This window comes from Cydia pomonella, chromosome 11 (assembly GCF_033807575.1).
Source record: "Cydia pomonella isolate Wapato2018A chromosome 11, ilCydPomo1, whole genome shotgun sequence".
Classification (NCBI taxonomy): domain Eukaryota; kingdom Metazoa; phylum Arthropoda; class Insecta; order Lepidoptera; family Tortricidae; genus Cydia; species Cydia pomonella.
The window spans coordinates 14,931,788-14,958,441 of record NC_084713.1 but is presented as its reverse complement, the minus strand read 5'-3'; the positions used below and the strand labels follow the sequence as shown (position 1 = coordinate 14,958,441).

The window sequence follows — 26,654 nt, the reverse complement described above, 5'->3', positions numbered from 1 at the left end:
GATGAGAGGGTAGAGTGTACCCATCTCGCTAGCGTAGGTGATTAAGCAATCCAGCCAACCAGCGTAAAATGACCGAGCGATGTATAACCTGAGCGTCATTGGAATGCGATCCTATGCTGGTTAGTCCGAGCAGTCAGCCCATCCGAAGCACTGTTTAAGCGGTTTTAATAACAACGATGCCCTTTACTATTTTTTTCCTTATTACTGACTAAAAATTATGAATAATCCAGCTCTGCATCGTGTTATCTGGATTAGTATAACAGAACCAAATGAAGTAGCTGTAATAATAGAACGAAATCAGTTCTGTCAGTCTTGACAGGTTTGTTTGTATAAATAATTGAATTTACAGTTAATAATATGTATTTCATCTGGACGTTAAGTTAATTTCTACTTAACATGGATGAGACTCTTCTATTTTAGTTATTACAATTATACCGGTAAAACTGATTTTTATTTAATTTGAAAGCAGTTTATTAAATCACTAACTGACACGTCATTATTTATTAAAGCACGCTATATTTATAATATACCTATACTATTTATACTGTTATTATTCGTATTGAATTCTAACAACAGTGGTAACTACTGGGGAAAAAATCCCAGTAGTTAACCAACTCGGCTTGGTGAGATTTTTTTCCCCGTAGTTACCAGTGGTAAAAGGAGGGGAAAAAATCCCAGTTGTTACCACTGGTAACAACTTGGTGGTAACTAGTGGGAATAACCCGGCGGTTCACTTAGTAGGTAAATAAGTTGCGCACTCATTTTCTATTAGAAGGTAGCTGAGTTTTGGATTTAAGTCTAGTTTATATTTACATTTTTATATATTTACTTAACATAGTGTAAATCAGCTTTATACGACCAAGCCTTTAACCAATTCATAGGTGACCACAATCCATTCTTACTTTCTATACAACAAGCGCCTTAGTTGAGCGGTAGGTAGACCTAAAAACCAAATACACCTACCTACTTAATGATCCGTTGGATTGCGTTATGTCCTCCGTCTTCCTCTTGAAATCAGATACTTAATTTTGAGGCTCGAGGGTTCGACAGACAGTGTTCTTCTGTCTTGGTGGAGAGCTTGGGATTTTGGCACCAGTGGTTCGAACACCTGATGAGATACAGATTGTTTTATCTTTTGTGGCTGTTATCCATATACCTTACCTTATTAACTAGGCATGATTAATACATAGTATACCCTTATTATAAAAATACGTATCGACATTATGCTGGGTATGGGAATCACTGCTTTGCGGAATTATGAAGATAAACTCAACTTTTCCACCGCCCAACAGCAATTTCAGTTAAGTATGTATCATACTTTAATGCACTCGATATTTCCAAACTGTTCGAAAAATGTCGTAATACTTTAAAAGCAAGCACCTATAAAACGGAGGACCACCCGAGCCACACGCATTCTGAGAAGTGTCCCACCACGTGACAGAGGCATTATTTTGGCAACCCATGTTGGTGCATGAAAGTATGATTTACTGAAAGCGGCAAACGAATGGCCGTAAGCGGTTTTTATTTCGTGTGTCAGTCAAGCATAAATCAGCCGATAAAAAACCAGTAGTTGGTATAAGATGAGAAAATAATTTGTTTATATAAATTAGGAAAGGTTGCGCGCGTGGGACGGAGGTGAGAGGCTGCGTCGCGTGCGCGCGCGCGAGGGCCGGTGTTGACATCGCTCAGCGAGCTTACGTGAACTCTGAACACACCAGTGTAGTATAGTCTACATACGCAACAACAATGCATTCATTTTATCGTGATAAGGACGCAGCTATCTGAAAGCCAATTCAAACTTACATTTGATATCAATATCATTTTGTTCTCATTCACCCATGCGTCTCACCCGAGCCAATTACGAGCAAAATGCATACGCGAATAATTAAATTACATCATTTAGATATATATTGATGTCAAAGTATACATCCGAATTGGCCTCCTGTTTGAGACAGCAATCGTAATATAAATATACCTAAGAAGAGTTAGATCAGGGGTAAGTCTGCAACGATTTTGATAGCACACGCAGTGCCAGAATTTTTTATAAGTTATAATTGCATAGAAGTTTGACGTTTAAAATAACACTTTCACTGCGGGTGCCATCAAAATCGGTGCAGACTTATCTTGGTCTAACTCTAAGTACTTTTTATTTTAAACAATGCCTCTGTTGGATCTTATAACAAATTGATAGATCAATGTCGACAAGTGACATCGAACGAAGGTAAAAAGCATAACTTAGATTTTGGATCATTGTAGATGTGGTTTTAAAATACATTAGGTACTGATACCTTTATGCCGCGTACACACAATCTGCATGCAAAGGTTGCAGCAGCAATCAAGTAAATAAATGTCCAGTGACATCGCCCGTTTCCCGATGCTATGTACCTACAGTTGTGTGCAATATAATAGCAGTACACACAGCGACGAAGATAGTCTTATGGCTCCTCTTCACGATGGCCCAGCGCTGGCCCAGCGAGATGGCCATGCGATGGCTGACACGCCACTACACGATGGCGACATTCAGTTGCGATCTATTCGTTTTCCAAGATGGACGTGGGAGCGTTAGCCGCTGCAGCAATTTATTTATACGCCACGTACCAACCTTTTCTTAATCTGCACAATAATAAAGTAATTAAAAAGAATGACGTAGAAGATTATGGTGGATGTTATCTATCCATCGCAATAAATAAATAAATAAACTACTTATTATGGGACAGTATTACACAAATTGACTAAGTCCCACAGAAAGCTCAATAAGGCTTGTGTTGTGGGTACTTAGACAACGATATACATATTATATACATATGTATAAATACTTAAATACATAGAAGACATCCATGTCTCCGGAACGAATATCCATGCTCATCACACGAATAAATGTCCTTACCAGGATTTGAACCCGGGACCGTCGGCTTCATAGGCAGGGTCACTACCCTCTAGGCCACACAGGTAGTCACCTAAGTCAATTTAAATTTGTGCAATAAACTCTTCAAAGCTTTGAAACCCTACTAAAAATCATTACTTGTCTCTTCCTTAACGTGCCGCTATGTAGGTATATATTATATATGTATATTTAGATATGTAGGTATAATTTATGTATGTATATTTAGATATGTAGGTATCTAATATTAATTTCTTTTATTATTGGTATATTTATTTATTTAAATTGTGAATGTACTGTATATACAGATGTCTGCGTAATGTATAAGTAATTTTCCTAATCCTCTAATTAATTCGTGCACTATTTGTTATAAAAACTTTTTTTTTAAATATCCTGCTACCTTATTTCTATAGTTTTGGTCTTTATGTTTGGGGTTCCATGTTACGTTTTCTCCCCGATATAACTCTAAAAACTTTATTATTTCGTGATGCGGCCACATACTCGTCATTTTTAATCAAAATAATACACAGCACGAACGTCCTCACTCGACCGCGTTCGAGCACGCACTGAGGGATGGGCCACGTGTAGATGCGGACAGCCATCGCTGGTCCATTGCCTTTGATGTGCGGACGAAAAAACCGACACCGCGGCCATCCCATCGCCATCCCGCGCGCCATAAGCCATCCGACACCACTACCCTCTCTACACGCTGGCCCAGCTTAGTGGGCCACTATGATGGTCCATCGTGTAGAGGAGCCATTATAGAAAAGTTTATTTTTTTCTGGATGACTTGGGTTTAGATGTGTAAAGCTTTGATTGGAAATAATAGGAAAGATTCTAAATTACAATTATAGTACATATTTGTATTTTTTTCGTAGGGTTATTTTTATAGGAATTTCCGTAACTTAGTAAAAACAGCCGATTTTCATGATATTTTTTTTTTCCTTCCTTATTTATTTATTTAAGTAAATGTTACAGTTAATTTTGAAACAATATCAAGTAATGCAGAATAATTATATAAAAAGATACAATATTATTGATCTAAAGTTATACTTAGTTTTCCCTTAATTTACATTTTCTTATGTACTGCTATTATATTGCACACAACTGTATATCGGATGCCCTAAGCGGCACCTGTAGTTTTGTGAGCAGGCACAGTTTTTAATCCCAATATGCTTATTTGTTGCAGATCTCAAGACTACACTATTCTTTTTATGAATTAAGAGGCAAACGATCAGACGAAACACCATAGGGGTTGTAAGTGCGTTGCCGACTTTTAAGATAGGAAACCGCTCTTTTCTTGAAAGTCGTAATGGTCCGGAAATACCGGAGGCGACCGTTCAATCCACAGTTTAGCTGTGCGAGGCAGGAGTTTCTAGAGAAACGCACAGAGGATTGCAAACCATCTAAGGACACTAATTAGGTAGGTACTGTACACTGGTTAAGCTGAAAGCTCGCATACGCTTAGTGGGAGATTGGAACAGCAGTCCAGCCTACGCCGCTCGTGCCCGTATTTTACGACGCCCAAAGAAAAGAAACAAAAGATAGGTGTTTTGACATGAGCCCCGTAAGTGTTGGTTTAATTACCCATTCAGAGATTTCAATATGTTAAGTAACTTCAGCTATCGGTCGAGTGCTCGTCTGGCGCCTTACAAATTGACTGTGGCATCGGGCTTTACCTAAAGTAAAATCTTAAAAAGTAGTTGATTTCTTTTATTTGTAAATGATTGGGCTAATTCTTCACATAGGTATATCTACACGGTGTCGCGATCAGTACGGGTCAAACGAAGGACAATAATATTATAACATGCTTTGCAAAAGTAAATTGTTTCGGATAAATTATCAAAAGGCCTACAGCCCTCTTTAACCAGTGTTCTTATATAAACTATATAGGTACCTATATAATTTTTCTCTGCCGATGCCGAGGCCGCGCACTCGCATGTGGTGTAGATGTCAGATGTGATAACTGCCTTAGACGGTTCATTCGAAGATTGCTGCACCGCTTCGATTCGTGCACTATACTCTTAAGCCAAAGCACGTCTTCAAACAACTATTTTAATAGCTAATAATAACAATTAAATTTTAGAACCATTGACAATCCGCCGGCCAATCAGCGCTATTAACTTATGCGATGAGTCCATAAAATATTTACATAATAATCATCTGACAATAAACCTAATTGCTATCCGTTTTCAAATAATAAAAGGAAAATGCCTTTATATTATTATTATGCTTTTATATTATTATTTATAATACACTTGTATTTTTTCGATAAACAAGAGTACCTACGATCCGCTTGCAAATATGTGGGCACACTAAGATGCATCCCCAGTGGTCCTAACAACAGGCTACATAGGTAATAATATATCTAACTACAGAGTAACGCTTTATATGATTGTGATGCTGTACGGTAATAGTACATTACGATACAAGTGCGAAAAATAGGAAATTCGAAATAAGTGGCGATAAATTAAAACACGACCGATGGGAGTGTTTTAAATCGACACGAGTTGCGAATTACTTATTCGCACATGTATCGTACAACGTTTTACAGTACAGTACCTGGGCGACCGAGCATTGCTCGGTTATAACTATTTATTGTAATAAGGTGGTGTATAGGTGATAATCTTATCTACATTTTTTTCTACATTAAACTTGTCTAAAACAATAAAAATTAAAAAAAAAAAATATAAACTTGAACATATAAAAAAAAAACTTAATCACCGGGCGAGATTCGAACCCGTAACACTCGTTTAGCAGTCCGCGTCTTAACCCGCTGGACCAGACGGACAGTGGCCGGCAACACGAAATTAGCGACCATATTCTGCGTCAAAAGAAAAACGCATGAAAACTCGAAAACACGCGTTTTCCCAAACATAAGACTAATCTAGATCGATTGTTTACCCCCAAAAACCCCCATATACCAAATTTCAGCAAAATCGTTAGAGCCGTTTCCGAGATCCCGGAAATATATATACATATATATATATACAAGAATTGCTCGTTTAAAGGTATAAGATATGGCCCTTTAAATGTTCGACACAGTAACGTAATATGCTAATATTCGCACTAGTGCGGTAAAGTAGCACCATATGTACTGTAAAAGGTTTTATGTACCGGAAGATTGCCTGTAACAACTAGAAATAGTAAAGTACAAATAAATAGGTACCTACAGATGTTGAGCAATTGGTAAAAAGTACATAAAATAAATATTCCTAGCAATTAAAAACCGGCCAAGAGCATGTCGGGCCACGCTCAGTGTAGGGTTCCGTAGTTACTCTTCCGTCACAATAGGTAAGCTAAACTGGAGGTTAAAGTATAGCAAATTGTTAACCAAGGGATGAAACGGTACCTTTCACCTGAGTTAAACAAATAGGCAAATTTGCATAATCAGTACCTAATTAAAATAAGTCTTTTTACTATGAAGGGAAAACTTTTTGCGATAACTCAAAAACAGCTAAACTGATCATGTCCGCTATAGTTTTCATTTAATGTCTTTCTTAAGCTCTACTTCCACGATTTTTTTCATATTTTTTGGACCTATGGTTCAAAAGTTAGAGGGGGGGGACACATTTTTTTTTTCTTTCGGAGCGATTATCTCCGAATATATTCACTTTATCAAAAAATGTTTCTTGAAAACCCCTATTAGTTTTGAAAGACCTTTCCAACGATACCCCACACTCTAGGGTTGAAGCGAAAAAAAAATTTCGCCCCCACTTTACGTGTAGGGGAGGTACCCTAAAAAAAATTAAATTTTTAGATTTTATTGTACGACTTTGTCGGCTTTATTGATTTATATATCCATGCCAAATTTCAGCTTTCTAGCACTAACGACCACGGAGCAAAGCCTCGGACAGACAGACAGACAGACAGACAGACAGACAGACAGACAGACAGACAGACAGACAGACAGACAGACGGACATGGCGAAACTATAAGGGTTCCGTTTTATGCCATTTGGCTACGGAACCCTAAAAACGTTCTTACTGACATTTCGCAAAATATTCCTATAAATATCGAACCGTAAAGAGAAGCGCATCAAACAACTACATCGATTTAGAAACTTTTCATTAAACTGACTTGTTCATAATTTCACCTATAAGCTTATACCAGTTGTGCCATACCTATATGGCTGTAGATTATAGACATATGTGGATCAATTAGCCCGAGGTGCAGAGCTGATGAGTTGCTTACGTCACCTGACACGTCGATTACACAGGATGGTCAATTTGTGTCCACTCCACACTAATATCTCGATATTATGGCACCCCGAGGGGTCCGAAGATAAGCAATTTATTTTTATAACGTCTATTTAAACCTCAGGTCAAACGATTAGTTTTATTTTATGTGAATGGATGAAGCAGAATTAGATTATAAATATATTACAAGTGGTAAGAAAAATGAACTAATAAAAACGCCGTAAATTCATTTCATTTCATTGATTTCATAGCCTGAGGAGCGTGATTCTTTCGTAATAAAAGAGAGACCCCTATGCGGTCAATCAAATAGATTCCTAGGCCAACAATATTTTATAATTATTTCAAAATGATGCAATAGATTTATTGCAGACTGATGAGTCTTAAAGACTAATCAGTCTGCAATAATATTTACTTGGGTTCCGTTCGACGAAGTGTATAATTAATTAATTATGTACGTTGGAGCTAAAGCTGGCTATACACACTAGGGTATGCATGCGCAGTTTATCAACTGCACAGGTAAACGGCGTGTGTGTGGCATTCGACTGTGCAGTTTCCTATACAGATTTACCTGTGCAGTTGAACTGCATAGGCAAAACTGCGCATGTATACCCTAGTGTGTATTTGACAAGGTTTTACTGAAGATATGTCCTAAAAATTTGAGTCAAAAATTATGTAAAGTATCTAAATACTAATTTATCATGAATCTTACCTACGTATAAATATGAACACTTTCTTCGTTCGACGCAGTTCCTTTTCTTTTGGTAGTGGCGTCCAGTTTTCGAGGACAGTCCCACCAAAGCACAGATTTCCTTTGCGTCTGGCTGCTACTCTCTATGTGATCCAGAATTCTATGTTCAATGCTCCAAATGTCGGCCCATGTAGGCCGTTCAGTTGTAAGGTAATCAATAATTTGTATACCTCTATAACTAGAAAACACCCTCTTAGAATTCGGTCGTACTCGTTTAGGGTGTCGGCGAGGATACTTAGACTTGTAGATTTCCAAAAGGACTGAAAGTTCAAATCTCTGGAGTTTATTCTTATTGCGGTTGTCTAAAGTCCATAGTTCACAGCCGTGAGTGAGGATTGGCTGGATGAAAGATTTATAAAGTTGGTATTTGACTCTTCTGCGCAGCTTTGGATTAGTCAACAGATTCCAGTGGTCGCGGCACCACCTGCGAGCGCATCGAATCCGCAGGGAGATTTCTGAGGACGTATGTCTCACTGATAGAAAATGATCAAGACGCTGGAGTTCTATTTGCATTCTAGTATTTCAAAAATACTCTGTGCTCCTTAATTTAATACTAGATTCAAGCTTTTGTTGCACCCGATTGGCAGTATATTTTTTCGACAAAGGTTCTAGATGACACCAAAGCATAAATAAAAGAGACACATGCACATAATCAACATGAAGGTAATAAACAATGAGGTTGAAAACCCACAGAATAATGAAAATGTAATAAAAAAGGTAAATACATTACACGATTAATAATAGGACCTACCGTACAGAAAATTCACTAATACCGACACCACCCAATTGGTCTTAGCGACCCTGAAGTTAGTTATCCTGATGAACAAAACATACTGCCGAAATTATAATTTTAATCAGTATAATAGATACTTACCTGGATTTGTCCCTTATCGTTCTGACTTTAACCTACTTCATTTAATTGTGTTATGTTTTCATCTACCCTTAAATGTCTAAGCATTCCGTCTCGTTTTAGTTTATTTACTATGACGGTAATAACAAATAGATGACCTATTACGAAACTAAATTACTATTGATTAATCAAATTCCTATTAGCCAATAGCGCGATTATAGCAGCTTCATTGCGTTCATTGTTATGTTGTTTAAGTAATCTTACGTACTTAAACTTCTGTAAGTTTTGTGATATCTATAGTTAAATTAATTGACTTGGACATTCCTGCCTAATAAAATACCGTACTGTGGTTTGTTTCAAATACACTATACGCAAGGTTATGTAGCATAGTTTATACCGATGAAAGTTTCCATTTTATAGATCAACAACTTCCTTGAACTGTACCCTAATACTTGGAGTTGCTGTAACAAGGATTGTTTACAACCCTTATCACTAACGTAGCCGCTTAGTTAATGTAAGTTTTCATAACAAGACGTCAAACCTATTGTACCAACATTGTTTTCAACTCCAAAAGCGGTTCAATTTATGTTCTGGCTTACAATCCACTATGAATATTAATCTAAATTTATTGCTACTTTTCTCTGTATACGGATTGTCAGACGAGTGTTTTTTGACGGAAGTAAAGAGTCTGTTGGAAGGATGCGACCACTTGACGGGTCTGAATATCACCAGTGTCGGGGGGACGATAGTCGACGATCACAACTGTGACGTGCTGCTGCCGAAGCAAGTGTTTATTGAAGAACCATTATTCCAATATGACTTGGCTGACTCGGTGAGTACTTAAACATTGCGATTTATAACTAAATTAATAAAAACACCTATTAGTAGGTAGATACCACCTACCTAAGTAACTTACCTATTCGTTTAACTGTTAACCTCAAAATCGACCAACCCCGTGCCATTAATCGTGCAGAAGTTCCAATACTAAGAATATTAGCAAGTTAGCAACTATTTGACTTTTAGCCAAGCGGTACCGCTAGGGCTGGATTTACGCAGGAACTTAATTTCGGACTCTTAATTATAGTTATTAGGTATACAATTAAATTAATTATGTCCGTTTGCAGAAAAAATACTACACCATTTTTATAGTGGACCCAGATGCTCCGCCGCAGTTGGACGGAGAGTTTTACCTTCACATGCTGAAATTCAACGTTCCAGTAAGTCTTATAACGCAGTCACCTTTGCCTATTACCACCTATTACGTCGAACATCAACTTATTTATGTTAGCTTTTAATTAAAACTAAGTAAATATAATTTTTGCTGCAGGGTTCTGCTTTAAAAGCTAAGGAGGGCAGTAAAACCAATGGAGTCGATTACCGCCGTAAGTAACAAAATCCTATCTATCTCTACCGCCTACCCTACTAATACAAAAAAGAGGCTAAAGTGTAGTTAATGTAGTACCTATATACTACCTATCTAAAGGAATTTGTATTAACCTGAGGCGCACTTTAGTTAGGTACGGAAAATGTGGCCACAGTAAAATTGCATTCTTTGAAGAGGTTTGATTCGTATTTTACGTAGCTTACAGACTCCCAGCGCCACCTATCGGCACAGGCGCGCATCGCTACATGACGTTGCTGTACGAGCAAGCCGACGGCAACAACTTTCTTCCGCACGCTGGGCTCAGCCGCCACCGGTTCTCCATCTCGGATTGGATGCGCGGCAAGAACCTCTGCGGTCCGGTCGCGGCGACGCAGTTCCGCGTGCAGTACTAGATGGCGCTATGTAATACTAATTCCGTGGGCAGTTCTAGGTAGCGCCACATTCCTTCTAACAGCAAGAATATTTTATTTTCCCAGTCTTAAACAAGAGGTTTACCAGCTCGACTGTTAAATAGGTCACAACCAAGAAAATATTGCAGGAGACATCTCTCTAGAACTATCCAAACGGAAAAAGATGAGTTTTTTGGGCTGGTGGTACAAGCAGCACGTCTAGTACATCACAAACATCATGCTTCGTCTCGAACGAGTTAACATATGAAGTCGCGCGCGACAAGGTGAGGCGTGCTAGACATGCAGGACACGTGTGACAACTGTGGCAAGGGGAGCGCTGAGAGGTAGGCACCTATCCATGGAAGCACCTACCTCTACCTCCTAGGCCCCTACGCTACCAACACACGTGTGGATAACAAATTAATGTAAAATAAAGTTTTATAATATCAAGAAATTTAACATTATGTATTTGATTTATTCTTAAAACTAAAACATTAGATTAGAAAAGCGTCACGATTTTTGCGCCGCAGGTCCACCTCACGCCTCTTACAGGCTCACCTATTCTTCACTTGAGTCTGTTAAAATGAAACTGGAACTGCTGGAATTTGACATATATCTCTTACGATTTTCACCTGTTGATGTACTCGCTGCAGGTCTGTCCGAATAAGGATCTTTTAAAATACATGTATTTTTATATCTATCCTTACTTTGGTCACCTCTGTAATTTGAGTTTTGTTTTTCAGTGGGATTGTCCTTGGATGTGCCAGCTTCCGCTTCTGAATTGCAACTACATTTTCTCTTACTTCTATTTTTATTTATTGTGCTAATAAAGTTAGTAACTTGTTTGGTAGTTTTAAAATACCGTGTTGGATTTCTGGAAAAATTCTTCAACATGTCACGTACATACGCCGGTGCCCTTACTGCACCTCTTTTCCATCTGATTTGTTGAACTTGTACAAAACTCATAATATCGCAATCTGTAAACTTTTCATACAAACTTGTTTCACTAAGATCACCAAATATATCCTTGATAGCTTGCACTTCTAATGCTCTTAGGTCACTGTTATTGTTTTCAAGCCAACTGTATACAAGGATTGGTCTTAAAAACAACTTGTATGCAAGTACCTTTTTTGCTACAGACATTTGAGGATTTCTTAATACCTTGTCCTTTAACGTAGTCCATTCTTTTACAAATTCTGTACTTGACATATCAAATCTTTGCTCGTATCATAATGAAATATTTGATGCAGGAATATTTAGGTAATCTTACATTTCGTCCACATTTATATCGTCCAACGTGGAGCAACGGTGCACCATGAACCATGAGTTTTGTGACAACTACACATTTTAACATTTAGGTATGACACGGATGACATGGGTTTGACATCTTTCCTCACCTTATAAAGTGCAGTAGGTAGGTATACATTAAATGCCATTTTAAGGACAGATGAGTATTATTACCAAATTATTACTTATTAGAGTCGGACCACGCTAACCCTGCATGATATTTGTAATGCCAAAGTGTGGTAATGTAGGAGTTTTCTCGACGCACGTTTGTATCGATACACACACGAGTCGCACGCAAGTCAGACGCTGTTTGTTTGTAGGCCTTTGCACACCTACATCGATTCAAATGCGCGTTTGTATCGCGACAAATGCAAACTTCTTCCTGGAATAAACTCGCCGACGACGCGCATTCCCAAAACGACGACGGTCAAAAAGATGCGGTGTGCAGGAGCCCTTACTGTAGACCATAAAATCTCACTTCTTCTTTGAAGAGAGATTCGTACAAAATAAAAAGAGAATTTTTAAAATTCAGTTTTATAATTTTAGTATACTATTTACACAAATTGTATGTCAGTGAGCTAACAAGTTCAGAATATATAATCAACAGAAATGCTATTAGCACCACAAAAACGTGTTTAGTGACAGATACCAGTATCCATAATCCCTTAAATTAAAAGATAATGGTTAAAAATGCCTGCTTTTCGTTCATATCTGCGTTCTGGGGTCGTTTGTGGTGTAAGCTAACAACACATTTAAAATTATAATAAAAATTGTAATAAAATGAATTTATGCACAATGTTGTGTTGTACAGATCGTGTCATTCACGAAGACGTGTGCTATGACTCGTAATGAGCTGCTGTGTATAAACTGTTATTAAAGGTTAGATTTGACAAATCTACGCGTCATTGTGGATGACAAGAACTATAAGATACGGTAAAAGGGGGTGACTTTAAATACGGCAAGTAAGGGGTAAGTATAACATTTTAATGTTACTATGCTAATATTTTAAACGGTTTAGCTACCCAAGAATAATTACGCTTATATAGTAATTTGAAGAATATCAAAGTAGGCCTAGCCTGTTCTTACTTTAAGTCACCCCATTTGACGGTTCAGAACCTTTTAAATATTAAATACATCAGTAACAAGGCCCGCGGCCACGGTGACGCCGGCCACACGCAGCATCACTCGGCCCAGCTCCTTCACGTCTTTATAGCGCTCTATGCTAATGGGTTTGCTCACTTCTATGTCCACTATTGCTACCGAGTTATTCCCCAAACAACGTGGCTTTCTCTTGATCACTTCTCCTGTGCTTTTATTCAAAAGAGCTTTCAGTTTAACAATATTCGCAGACTCTACTAAAGACTGATGGTGTAAAAGCACCGGATATCCCTTAGTGATTGGAGCTTTCACATTGAAAACTACAAGTCTCGCCTCAAAACGGGTGGCAATCGGAACTTGCTGAATTGGATCACTCAATATATATCCAACGGCAACATTTTGGATGTCTATCCCAGATAATGTAACACTAACTTGGTCACCAGCAAACGCTACATTGTTTGATACATCATTGATAGCCAAACTCTTCACTTCTGCAACTTCTTTAGTTGGACATATCATCACCTTATCACCCTTATTGAGTATTCCATTTTCAATCCGCCCAGCCACACAAAAACCTGAACCGGTACCTTTAAATATATCATTGATGGACATGCGCAGAGGTTTAGACACTGGCCTCTCTGGGACATTAAATTTGTCAATTACATCTAGTAGACAAGGCCCTTTATACCATTTAAGTAGCTCAGGTTCAGTTGAAGGTTTAGTCAAGTTTTCACCTGTGAGTCCTGAACATGGAACATAGGTTACATCGGAATCTTTAAATCCAGCCTGTTTCAGAAATGCTTTAAGTTTCTTAGAAATTTCATCAAACCTTTCCTGTGACCAATTAGTAGTGTCAAGTTTATTAATAGCAACAGCAAGCTGACTGACTCCGAGGGACCTCACAAGTAAGGCATGCTCACGAGTCTGGCCCCCAAGGTCAAACCCAGATTCAAACTCACCCCGAGTTGCATCAACAACTAACATAGCAACATCAGCTTGCCCCGCACCAGTAATCATGTTAGGGATGAAATCAGCATGGCCTGGAGCATCCAAAATCACAATTCTTTTAGTTTTCGTTTCAAACTGTGCTCGGCCAACATCCATTGTAATGCCTCTATTCCTTTCTTCACCAGTTTCATCAAGCACCCAAGCATACATGAAACTTTGTTTTCCTATCTTTTTACTCTCTTGTTCATATTTGTGTAAGGTTCTCCGACTGACTTCGCCCAGATCACAGAGTAAGCGTCCCATGAGAGTTGATTTTCCAGCATCAACATGACCAATGACTACTATATACAGATGATCTTTATCAGCACCTCTTTCATTGGAATACAAGACATTTGGATCAATTTTGTTTTCTTTTAATTTTCCTAAGCTTTTATTTTCATCAGGCACATCACTCTTCAAAATTCTCTCTCCAGCAGGTGATTGATCCCTCGGAGTTTGAGGCTGGCTTGTATTTTTCTCTTGTTCTACTTTGAACCCCTTTATAGCACTTGAAGATTTAGGTTCCAGATTTGTGGTAATAACTTTTGGTGCATCTGTTGTAGAAATGACAGCAGCCTTGGGAATATTGACAGTAATTAGTGGTTTTGAAGTATCCTTTACTTTGGGTGCTTGCTCACTTTTTTTAGCATTCAAAATACTATCAAGAGCTATACTGCAATCAAAATTGTGCTTTAATGCAGCTTCCATGAGAATGTTTTCCGGTACTGTATCAGCTAAGACATTTCGGAGCTCATCTAAGCATGACATGAGTTTGGCTTCGTCAAGCTCAGTGAGATTTAAAGAACGAATATCAACTGACTCGCGGCGCTCGAGCGACGGTCGCGAGGTGTCTGCCTCGCCTTCGGTTTCCTCCTCAATGTTGGCATGGCTTTCTAGAAAGTGAGATATAGCTTGCTGATTCCGGGAACGATCGTACAAGAACTGAGCAGAATCATTCGGCGACAAACAGCTGTCTTCCTCCACTGAATGACCGTAAAATTCGTCGTCGTCATAGTCGTATGAATAACTCCTATTTCTGAAGTTTCTATGGCGCGCCATTATATTTTTTAACAGTGAAATATTTAGTTAACGGCACCACATGTTTTTAATGTTCACTCCTTTCGTTTCCTAAAAACACAAACATCTTTTTATTGCTCAATATGGATATGTAAAGTCAAAATGTATTGATTAATGATTGCCTATTCAATGTGAAGACTTACCGGAGAGATTAATTTAGGTAAAGAAGCTTATGTGGTTGGAGACATATTGTGATATTTCTTGATATTGCAAATTGTGACCACATTAAATTTACACAATGCGTACAATCTTCTCTTCTGTGACACTTCGGACAATACTCATTCAAGTTGACATTGACACTTCGATTCGATACGACCATAGATGATACGACACAAGATTGCTAAAGGTAGTTTACATGAGGGAGTGTTTTCTCTGCTGGATATTGAAATATATTTATTTTATAATATTATGTCTGCGATTTCAATATTCTAAAATATATTTGGGAATCGATTTTTTTTTGTAGTGATGGATCAAGCTGATGATGTCATATTATCAAGACTAATTTTATAATTATTAATTTTATCTCAAAAAGATGCGGGGTTTGGAACGCGCATTTTATTTGACATTGACAATTTACATAGTGGAAAGTGACACGAGACAAAATCAATCATTGTTGTTGTGGTTTTTTTTTTCAAATCACAATTAAAGCTACGTGAACGTTAAAAAATATCTTGAAATGTTGATCATGAACAACGGTCTACATTAATCTTCTTTAGCTTTTACCTGGCACGGCTGAACAATGGAGTCTCATCCACTAAATTTGGTAACTACGCGTTTATATATTTTCGCATTAAGTTTCCAACGTCGATTTTTGTAAGACTAATATTTTATTTTAGGCGCATCAACAACATCGTCGTGCTGAAGCTCATCTAATAAACAACCGATATGATGAAGCGATGCAGTGCCATCACAATGCTGCTGAATTGTTGCTTGACGCTATGAAATCTACAACGTCTTCAGTAGCATTGGAGTCCATAACACTTCAACACAGCTACCACCTCAAACAAAAAGACCTAATTAAAAGCAAGAAAGACCAATATGCACGCGTTAAAAAGGTGATGGACAATATTAAGTGTCTTGGCAAGGATCCATTCTCAAACCTTCAGGGTCATGAATATGCTAAGCTGCAAGTCGCGATTTTCAGAGCTATAAATGAAACAGACTCTCTATTACACTTTTTATCTAATACAAATGATAGCCCTGTAGAACAAAGGCTGGTGAGAGACAGAATACTCCCTACAGGGGATGTTACAGATGGTTTTAAAACAGAAAAAACACAAGAAACTGTTATAGAAGAATTACGGATACTGAGTCAAAACCTGCACTCTCTAGTTGAACAGTTAGTACTGCAAGTGGAAGTACTTAAAGATGAGAATGTTACATTAAAAGAAAGGGTAAATTACTTAGAAAAAGAGAGAGTGAGGTACCTTAACCTTCCTTCAAGTGACTTTCATCAAAACTTCTCTACTTTAAGCATGGGGACTGAGAGTTTGCCAATGGAGTCTGCTCAGAGAGTACCTGTCATACCCATACCCACCACATCGGGAGGCCCAGTTGACCCTAACTTTGACTTAACAGCCTTGCGGGAATAGTACTTAAATATATTAATTGAATAATATGCCATCATGAAGGCAAAATATTGTATGAAGATCTTTATCCTCATAGACCTCACTATTTACACAGTGATCCAACCCAGGGTTCCCTAGACTACTGAATCCTAAGGAATTGTGCAGGCCTAGTTGACTGACCTTCCAACCCAGAGTATTAAAAATATATTGGTGACTGTTAATTATTAAATTTATTGTCATTGGTTGTTTTATTGGTGTAGTTATTTATAGAAATAAAACTCCAGTTTCTTATATAGATATGTATTATTGCATATTGGTCTTACACAAAAATAAAATCGTACTCTTGTTTTATATGTAAAAATAAACTTCCCAATTTTTCAATCAGGAATAACTATATCTTACACCTAAAAGAAATCTATACATACATTAACAATCAATTAAACTAACAACAATTTTATATTTTTGGTAACATGGAATATTACGGCAAACACTATCAGCACTACAACATTACACATTGTTATTTCATCACTAGTTGAAATATTGTTATTACTTACTATGGTCATTTATTTGTTAACCATTTATACAGGGTTAAACTGCACTGTATAAACAGTTAAATCCAAGTTAGTTGGCTAACCCTGGAACGTGCAATTGGCCTTAAGAATAAATTAAAAACTCACATGAAAACATATGTATTGTAATAATAAACCCCTAATAAGAAAAGAGATTGATTTACAGTGCTCCAAAACATTTAATGTATTGAGATTACAAAAATGTCAGACAAGTTCTTATTCTACAAGCTCTTTGACAAAAATCACTTGAATATTATGTAACTGTACTGTTAACTGTGAAACTAGTAGATATTTAACAGAGTAAAGTTCATGTAATATTTTACTTAGTCACTGATAAAGCACATGTCAGTAGAAAATACAGGTCTTGCTAAGAGTTGATGTATAAGTCTCCATTTAGAGAGCCATAGCGCAACTACACACACAGGTTTAAGAGTATAGATAATTAAAAACCGGCCAAGTGCGAGTCGGACTCGCACAGGAAGTGTTCCACACCATTATCTATAAAAACGGTCACCCATCCAAGTACTGACCCCGCCCGACGTTGCTTAACTTCGGTGATTGGATGAAGAACCTCGAGATTGGAAAGAAATATTTATTTTATTCTGTTTTTAGTATTCGTTGTTATAGCGCAACAGAAATACATAATCTGTAGAAATTTCAACTGGCTAACTATCACGGTTCAAGAGATACAGCATGGTGACAGACGGACGGACGGCCAGCGGAGTCTCAGTAATAGGGTCCCGTTTGACCCTTTGGGATGGAACCCTAAAAATTACACTAAGGCGGTCTTGACATTGGATGCATATCGTGGCCGCCGACTATAGGTGACATTTGGATGTCAACTGCAGCTGCATTACTGTTGCGACATAACTGATGCGGCGTTAATGTAGATGCAGCTGTACATGTCAATTCCTTGATAAAATGGGTGATATTCGCTGCCGCGATTATTAGGTACGGTCAGCTGCTGAGACAAGTTCCCCCCCCCCCGAGCATCGCAGTTTGTATGCAAAGGTGCTAAACTAGTATTAGCTAAGTATTGCTGACTTATCGATTCCGTGACTCATTTTATCAAGGAAATTGACTTGACGGCCTCAACGCCGCCGCAGTAATGTCGCAGCAGTAATGCAATTGTAGTTGACATACGAATGTTACCTTAAATGGCGAGACCTATAGATACTGCTATTAATATTATTCATTTATAAATTTTCGTACAGTAGGTACCTAAGTAAGAACAAAATATTTGAAATGTTACGACTTAGCCCTTCCGCAACTAGAACAAATATAAAGTCGAAAGTTCAGAAATTTAGGCACAAGTCCGACCAGCGGCGAGAAAACGAATAGCTTTCGATTATTTTTAACGTTCAAGAGAAGTACATGGCGTATGAGTTTGTTAATCGTTAAATTTTCAGTATATCGGTAAAACCGATACTAACTACCGCTAATCGTCGGCGGTCAGATAGCTGCCTAAAATTCATTAAGCCGTTTGGGGACAGTGCTAAAGAAATACACATTAGGTATACATGTTAGTGCTCCAGAGAGGCAGTGAATCGAGAGAAATTAATCACCTTAGCTTTGCGTCTGCAAATCTACGAATAAGTATGGAAATTGTAGCCAGCAAAAGTCCAGTATGTAAAAAGCAGAAGCAGAAGAGACTTTCTTTGCAGTTGACCGTTCGTGATCTAACATGATCACATCAGATCGGTGGTTTTCAAACGCAAACCTAGATGGATTGATTTACCTACTTTCGCTCGTCACATTTGACATATTCTGAACTTGCTATATAGTAAGTTAGTAGTCTAGTATATACTAGATATATAAAAAAAGTAACTATAACACAGACCACCTCAACCAGCTAGACAGAGCACATAAGACACCGAGATCAAAAACGCTCCCGCGCATATTTAGTTTGGGAGCGCGGCCGCTTATTTCAGTTGCGCCCACAATTACGACCATTACTTGTGTAAGTGGTGTTTGCACCTGTCCAATACCACCCTAAGTTAAAAATATTAACAAAAATCAGTTTTAGGAGTATACCTGGGTAACCTATTAGGGTTTTAAGTATAAAATGGTGTAGAATACAACACAGTTATGCTGCTCGATTCGTAGCATTTTACAAGTAAAATTGAACCTATGTGTGGTGACCTAGTACTCTTCGTAAACGCTTCATAATCCGATGTCTGTGTTCATAAATGAAGAGAATTGAAATGAAGTTTACAAAACATCTTAGAATAACATTTTCATTGCTCCTACAAAAGTTTTAATTTTCCGTTACCTATGTACTTATTGATAGGCAATTCCTACAGGCATAGTTATTGCTTATTGCCATTTGAGGATCCAGTTTAAAGGCCTCGAAAGGTTTCATATTTAAATATTTCAGAGAACAATTGATGCTATAAATTATAACATTTCAGGCCACTGGGCAATTGTAATATAAAGAAGTTTCAGTATAAGTATAAAATAACTTACTTAAATAAATACTGTGATGATAATGATACCATACTAACGTAATTAATACTTATTTAATATATACTTAGTTAATATTAGTTTAAGAAAAATGCTTTTATATTTCGTCCATGACTTACACTAATAAATATACTATTATAGGTTTAAACTATATAGCTATATGTACACAACAAACCGAATTTTTTAATATTTTTAAATATCATTTTAAAGCATTTTGAGAAGTACGACATGAATAGGCACTAAAATGGCAAATCACATATTTTGAAGTGAACAGTGTTAATAAACTCACAACCACATATACAAAAGAGAACATTATGCTTTCTACACGTAAATAACAATTACTTTCATAGTATAACTTCACGCTTATTCATTTTTCAATAACCTACATCAAGTTGTATGGCGTGAGTAGTCAGTTTAGTTTCGAAGTTATTGATATCAGAAGAGACTCCCATACATTCGAGATCGGAACACTGAATTTATTTATTGTACTATATTATGAAACTAAAAACACTACAGTACTATTGAATACACTATTTGAATTATACGTTAAGCTTAACTACAGAAATAAAATACCAATGGGTTATTATTATACAAAATAAAATTAATCAATCGGTAGTATTTGGGCGTCAAACTTTGTCATTTATGTATTTTATACGCTAAGCTAAGTCTGCGCTAAAAACGAGAGGAAAGATCGTGCATTCCCTCTATCACACCAATAGTAGTAAAAGCCGTAGTGCGAAAGCGCTGACGCGATGTGTCTTTCTATCGCGATCAACGGACAAAACAAATCTTGGCGTGGTAACTACGACCGACTATCGAAGCGAAGAGACAAAGAAAAATCACAAAAAATGGTTGAAATCCAATTACCATTACCATATTTAGAACTAGACTACTAAAACACAAATACTGACATGAAAATGTTGCCTACTTGATGTTGATTTTGTATTTAGAATTTTTTTTTTTTATCGTATGGCGTATAAACATAAACATTTCAAAAGTATATAGCTAAATAAAATAATTATAAATCTACATTTGTATTTAGAATAATGAACTATTACCGCATGTTACTTGGGGCAGGGCTAGAACTGCCAATTTTGTTGTAGCCATTGCCCCAGATTAGTAAATAATGGAGGTGCGATTCTGGATACTTTTCATAATAGGTATAACTTTGTCATTAATTATTTAACTGCGGCATTTTCTACTTAAAGAACGCGAAACAAAACTACATCATATAGTAATAGGACAAATGAATGAAAAACCTTAAGGGGTATAAGGCGGAGGCGGCGGTAGTATAGAAAGGTCGTCGAAGGGGAAGTACTGCTGCGCGCCGAGCACGGGCGGCGCGTACACCGGCAGCGCCGACGCCGCGTAGCCCGCCGCCGCCTCCGCGCTCGGCGAGTACGGCGGCAGCGCCGGCACGCACGGGGTCGGGCCCACGCTGGAAATTATACATTACTATCAACTACTCTATGAACAGTTTAAGTCTTTTTGGAGAAGTAAGCGCTAGTTTTAACGAAAGTTAGATCGAGTTCGTCTAAGGCCAAAGATAATCTTTGAGATCTCATGAAGTCCGAAGGCAGAGCTGTGCGTAGGGCCGAAGAGCAGTAACGAGGCGCGCTGCCTTACCAGGCCGAAAGCAGAGTCGAGCTGTAGGAGCACTGAGTGGACGAGAGTGTATTGCGCTGTCACTATGCAGTCTACCCGCTTTTACAAGTTTTACGTCTAGGTAACTTCCGGTGTTTTATAAGCTTTTTTATCGTGGTTTAAATCCATTAACGAAATAAGATATATTTATTCGCATACCTGTGAGCCTCGTAGCCGTCCCAGTCCTCCATGAGGTTTCGCCGCTGGATATCCTCGTCGCTGGAGAGTGGCGCCCCCCAAAGGTTAGCGGCGGATGCTAGCAATGCTAGAGCACCTAAAATCATGAATACATGTGTTATATTTTCTTTTCAACAGACACAAAAGTCCAAGTGTTATACTACAAGGATAAACTAATTTTGACTAAAACATCCTTATTTTTAACAGAAATGATTTCCGATGCTGGACGATCAAGAACCAGAAACCAAAGAGAATTTGAAATAGAGGTGTATTGTCAAAGAAAACTTTGTAGCCACATAAATTTATTGCCATCTTTCAACACGTAATTAAAACTTTTAGAACGCCATTTGACTTGACTATAAAAATCGACTAGCATTTAAATCATTGTACTATGTCTAGCTAAGACTTCTGGGAGACTTAGAGTAGTTAGTACGAGTAGATGACACAGTTCAGGTAAGTAAGGAAGGATATCAAATATTTTCCAAAAATTTTCTTTTAAAATCTGTACCTAATTGTTTATTTGTTTCGATATGTTTTCTGGAAAAACTACGCGTTACGTATTTTTAAGATTTTTAGTGTAATTATTAGAAAGAATGAGTTCCGCCGAGTTTCTTGCGTCGGTATCTTCTCGGGGCTGTGATGTAGGGTTAGCATAGATTGTAGATTCATGACATTCATAAGTGCATTAACATGCCTTAATTGAAGAATAAAGAAATAAGTCCGAGGCTTTTTCAACGTCGCTCCCATTGCAAAAAAGACTGCTGAAAGCCGTATGAGATGATTGGGGCACGTGAGGAGACGTTACGAGGAGCGTGTGGTCAAAAACGCCATGGCCAAAGAAAAAGAACGGCAAATCGCTTGCCGCGGCGGTGATCGCTTACCGCGTGTTGGATAACAGTTCCCGACCCTAAATAACGGGGCAAAGCAAAGAAGAAGAAGATTTTCAAAACCATTGTAATGTTCGTGTCTACACATATATACATATGCAAATTTTATCTATTTTTAGAGTAGGTATATTTTGGGTAGGATTAATTCATAGATATTGCAAAAATTGATGATTAGTGTAATGTGTATGAAACTCAAATTAACAAAATTGAATAGGGATAAGTGTTTAGAGATGCAAAATTCAATCCTGTTACATGTAAATTAGAAATAATAGTAAATGACTCACCAGCACCAGTAATCGTGTAGAAACCATATTCATAATCCACCTGTATTGCATTAGAATCATAGTTATTCCCCAGTACCACAGTGGTGTAATAGCACACACCAACAATAGCTATCACCCAGAAGACACACATTATGCTTGGGATGGCATTCCTTCGGAGCATCTTGATTGCTTTGCTGTTTAAGCTAGTTATGTTTATAAGGATTCCAATTGAGGAACAAAGTAGCACCATGAAACATAATAGGATGAGTACTCTCATGAGTGTAATGGTCTCTGGTGTTGTACATGGTGGTAGACCTGAAAAATATAAAGATAAAAATTCAGGGAAAAATTACACAATTTATATCAATCCCAAATTGATCATGTCGACTCTAGATGACGCAGCATTTTCTAAGATTCAGTCACTCTTTAACTTGTAAACTATACTGCAAGATGTGTGTCATTGCATCCAATTACAATTTGCGTTGATATATTTGTAAATGATCAAACTACAGGTCATACATCGTCACCTAAAGCCGCGAACCTTGTAACTCCTCCAAAAGAGTTAAGAGGTCTGCATTACTTCAGGTATTGTGGGCTAAGGTAGGAAATCCCTAATGTCTTTGAAATGGAGTTACAAGGTTTGCGACTTTAGCCGACGACATGAACAATGAAACCAAATAGAATGGTTGCACTCTTACTAAATAGTAATAAATAAATAAATAACACACTTATACTGTAGCATTACACGTAATGATTCAATATCAAACATATTATAATTATTATTTAGTATCAGACAAACATGTTTTCGAGTTGAAACTGCAAATCGGCAAATATAATGCGGAGAGTCCCGCAGAGACGAAATCGATAGATAGCAAGCTACAAAAAGTGGCTGGTAAGAGCTGGACCAGATAAGAGGCATCAGGGATTATGCTCAATGGATGTTATGAATATTTAGATATTTAAATAAAGTGGATCTTCAGTTCAATGCATACAGGAAAATAAAATAGGTAGTTCCTCAGAAATTAGAAAATTACATCAACACAGTACTTTACATATGGTATTTCCTTAATTCAAAGCAGGAAAATATCCTAAAATAACTGCTAATGGTCTGAGAAGTATCCAGGAAAGCAATTAATATAATGCTTATCTAGGAGAACAAAACATACAATGTTAGCAAAACTACCAAAAAACTCAACAGGAAACTACACTAAGCTGATCATGTAAAACTATTAATACCATAATTTAATATTAATTCAGCCTACAAAATACATATTGATACACTTACTAGGAGGTCCCAACCCTTTCTCAATTTGTAACACAATGATTGTCACCAATAAACGATTTTTCATATTCATTCATCATTTTTTCATTTTAATACATCCCACTGCTAGACTCAGCCCTTCCCTTATGCGCGAGAGGGCTTGGCCTATAGTCCCCACACTGGGCCAGTGCAGATTGGGGACTTCACATACACCTTTGAATTTATTTACAGATGTATGCAGGTTTTCTGTATGATGTTTTCTTTCACCGAAAAGCTAGTGGTAAATATCAAATGACATTTGGTACATAAGTTCTAAAAAACTCATTGGTACAGCCAGGATTTGAACCTGTGGCCACCATCGCTTCTTCGCTTCTTTTTAGAGCAAACAAAATTTTTACACAATTAAAAATATTTTCTTCTATATATTTCATTATGGGTGTTTAGAGGGCCAGTGTGATAAGCTTTGAATAATTTAATCTAACTTCCATAAATAATAAGAGGCTTACAAAATAATATTATTTAGTGAGTCAGAGTTATTGGGAAAATAATCAAATGAGTACTAGCAAACAATGTATAAGAATTTATCAGTATTTTTAGAGAAATTCATTACCATTACCAGATCTAGTAAATCAATCTGTATGTTTATAAAAATTTGATATCAACTTACCAGGATAATCCCTCTTCAAATCAAAGTCTCTCCCCTGATCCAAGTTAATCTGATCATCATAGTCATCATCTTCGTCAAATGAGAAAAACTGAGACAGCGACAGGCTCTGCGTGCAATGCAGCCCCTTTATCCTGAACCAGCTGGGCTGCACCAGGGCAGCGCAGGTTAGGAGGAAAGTAGTCACATTGAAGAATGCTGCTATTTTGTTTAGCTCTTTGTCTTTGAATGGAAGGGTTATTTTTAAGCCTAGAAAGAAAAAAAATAGTAAAAGATATATTATATGTGTATTATTATAACAGGGAGTATTATGCTGCTGATAGAGACTTTTATTGTGACCGCCACATACTAATAATACAATTGATACTAATATTAATTATTACAATTGTTTCGTTTCTTTTCTTATCTTTTTACTGAGGTGTGCCATAGCAAGTATTCTATCTATCTATTTATCTACTAGATTTTTTTTTTACAATCTCTTTGTACTATTATAAACAGACACAACTTTTCCAGGCAAAAACAAATGCTTGACCAAATGATGATGAGTAAAACATATTGCCATGCCATGCCATGCCATGATCATAGAACACTACCAAAATATCAACAAAGGTAGTAGATGTATTCTGTGGTAGCAAATATTCTTTAATAATGTTAGAAATTATTAAGAATTTTGTCAATCACTTGTTGTAGCCTGGAAAAGTTCTATTTCTGGTTATTAATAATTCCAGAATATTCTGACTTTACAAAAAGGAGGCTTGATTGATTTAACATCCAGCCTACATTGCAATTCATAGAACTATGCACTGAATTCCAAATCTAACTTACTGTTATGCATTGAGGAAACTAATGAAATTAATACTGAATAATTTTAACAGAACTTTTGAACCATTACAATATGGTATGTTATGAAAAGCTACTAACTTCTAATGTCATCTAAAGTAGGAAGTAGAGTTTTACAGATCTACATCTAGTTAAATTAGCTAATTAGACCTAGATTTTATATAAAGTAACAATATCAAAAAGCTTGAGTTTTGGACAAATCTTACTCATAACAACCACAATTACACCTTCATATAAGTATGAAAATTAGAAGTATTAGCACTAACAAGCTAAAATATGAGAACAAAGTTAGATGAAAACAAATTGATTAGGACTTATCGCGGCAAGAACACCCAACTATAAATAGGCGTATTAAGGGGGTGTATCTTTGCGGGAGGTCATACTGTATATCATGAAAACAAATATAACCACAATAGCTTGAAGGCACTAGGAAGCCGTATAAAGCCTAAGTGTCAAAGTCATACACACATTAAAGTTCATTATTACTTTTGGCCGACTGGCCGGGCAATTGTTCATAAACAATGACATTTGGAATTCACGTTAACATTCATATTCTAATAACAGCCGTTCCACACTTTAAGAAGTTTGCAATAATGTTAGTGCTTTTACAATATGTAAACCTCGTAATTGCGTTTATTCAAGCACAATAAGTGTCCAAGGTTGGACGCGACGTTTTAAGTACCTCGAATCCAAGCTAAACAGCCCATGTTGATGCACCAACACCCATAAAACGACAGATATTTGTCGGAAAAACTAATACAAGAACTCTAAACTAGATGTGATTAACTATTACATAAATAAACATGATTTTGTATGCTGTCGTCGATAGGGAAAAGAAACGACACAAGTAATCACGTACACTATACTACACTTCACATTTGACGTTTAGCCAGCTTAGCTTACGTCAGTTATGTTGGCCAAGCTGATGAAACAGATTAGAACATGTATGCAAATTATTTTGTTAAGTTATAGTACACATGCGCTGACATTAAGACTGTATTGCACGCTAGAGCACGTCTGATTGATTGACAGATTAATAGTTTTCTGGATAATTTCAAAACGTTTTTTTTAGAAATCGAGGGCTAATATTGCGATAAGATAAAAAAAGGGTAGGTAAAATCTGTCAAACAACTTGGTAGAGAAAGGCGGGAAATTAAAATTTTGGGGACTGACTTCGGGCCCGATATCAGGAAGTGTGGATGTAATTGGCCCTTTACCTGTAGAGCCCCCTCCAGATTATGCGCGTGAATCGCGGAGCGAACATACCGCGACGTTGACGTAGACTCCACACTCGCACAACTTCACGGCGATTTCGCAGTTTGGTTCGCGGCACGATGGCGCCGAAGCGTGTCCTGATCGGATTTAGTTTGCGGCAAGGCAATTCAAGGCACTGATTTAAACCATGAACTGTCAAATTG

At 37.3% G+C, this 26,654-nt stretch overlaps 4 protein-coding genes across 6 annotated transcripts; 2 read left to right on the top strand and 2 right to left on the bottom strand.

Annotated features, from left to right (window-relative positions):
* Positions 1 to 7,712: 7,712 nt before the first annotated feature.
* Positions 7,713 to 11,310, top strand: LOC133522930 (protein D2-like). Of its 2 annotated transcripts, XM_061858417.1 has the most exons (5): positions 7,713 to 9,510; positions 9,803 to 9,895; positions 10,006 to 10,060; positions 10,261 to 10,492; positions 11,195 to 11,310. In XM_061858417.1, exons 1-4 carry the CDS (start codon positions 9,286 to 9,288, stop codon positions 10,452 to 10,454), a joined length of 567 nt encoding a protein of 188 aa, XP_061714401.1. In that variant the 5' UTR covers positions 7,713 to 9,285; the 3' UTR covers positions 10,455 to 10,492; positions 11,195 to 11,310. The 2 variants fall into 2 exon arrangements, with proteins under 2 accessions (XP_061714401.1, XP_061714400.1); XM_061858416.1 differs by lacking the exon at positions 11,195 to 11,310 and having other exon boundaries at positions 7,714 to 9,510; positions 10,261 to 10,910.
* A 946-nt stretch (positions 11,311 to 12,256) lies between these two features.
* LOC133522927 (protein HBS1) lies at positions 12,257 to 15,192 on the bottom strand. 2 transcript variants are annotated; one of them, XM_061858411.1, is made up of 2 exons: positions 15,044 to 15,192; positions 12,257 to 14,951 (listed from the first exon to the last, which is right to left on the bottom strand). In XM_061858411.1, exon 2 carries the CDS (start codon positions 14,880 to 14,882, stop codon positions 12,858 to 12,860), a length of 2,025 nt encoding a protein of 674 aa, XP_061714395.1. In that variant the 5' UTR covers positions 14,883 to 14,951; positions 15,044 to 15,192; the 3' UTR covers positions 12,257 to 12,857. The 2 variants fall into 2 exon arrangements, with proteins under 2 accessions (XP_061714395.1, XP_061714396.1); XM_061858412.1 differs by having other exon boundaries at positions 12,257 to 14,967; positions 15,044 to 15,179.
* A 274-nt stretch (positions 15,193 to 15,466) lies between these two features.
* LOC133522929 (nuclear receptor-binding factor 2-like) lies at positions 15,467 to 16,761 on the top strand. Its single transcript, XM_061858414.1, has 2 exons — positions 15,467 to 15,663; positions 15,737 to 16,761. The coding sequence occupies exons 1-2, from the start codon at positions 15,640 to 15,642 to the stop codon at positions 16,490 to 16,492; spliced, it is 780 nt and encodes a 259-aa protein (XP_061714398.1). The 5' UTR covers positions 15,467 to 15,639; the 3' UTR covers positions 16,493 to 16,761.
* LOC133522928 (transmembrane protein 127-like) lies at positions 16,753 to 26,140 on the bottom strand. Its single transcript, XM_061858413.1, has 5 exons — positions 25,919 to 26,140; positions 24,400 to 24,645; positions 22,493 to 22,786; positions 21,304 to 21,418; positions 16,753 to 20,938 (listed from the first exon to the last, which is right to left on the bottom strand). The coding sequence occupies exons 1-5, from the start codon at positions 25,941 to 25,943 to the stop codon at positions 20,761 to 20,763; spliced, it is 858 nt and encodes a 285-aa protein (XP_061714397.1). The 5' UTR covers positions 25,944 to 26,140; the 3' UTR covers positions 16,753 to 20,760.
* Between the last annotated feature and the right edge of the window lie 514 nt (positions 26,141 to 26,654).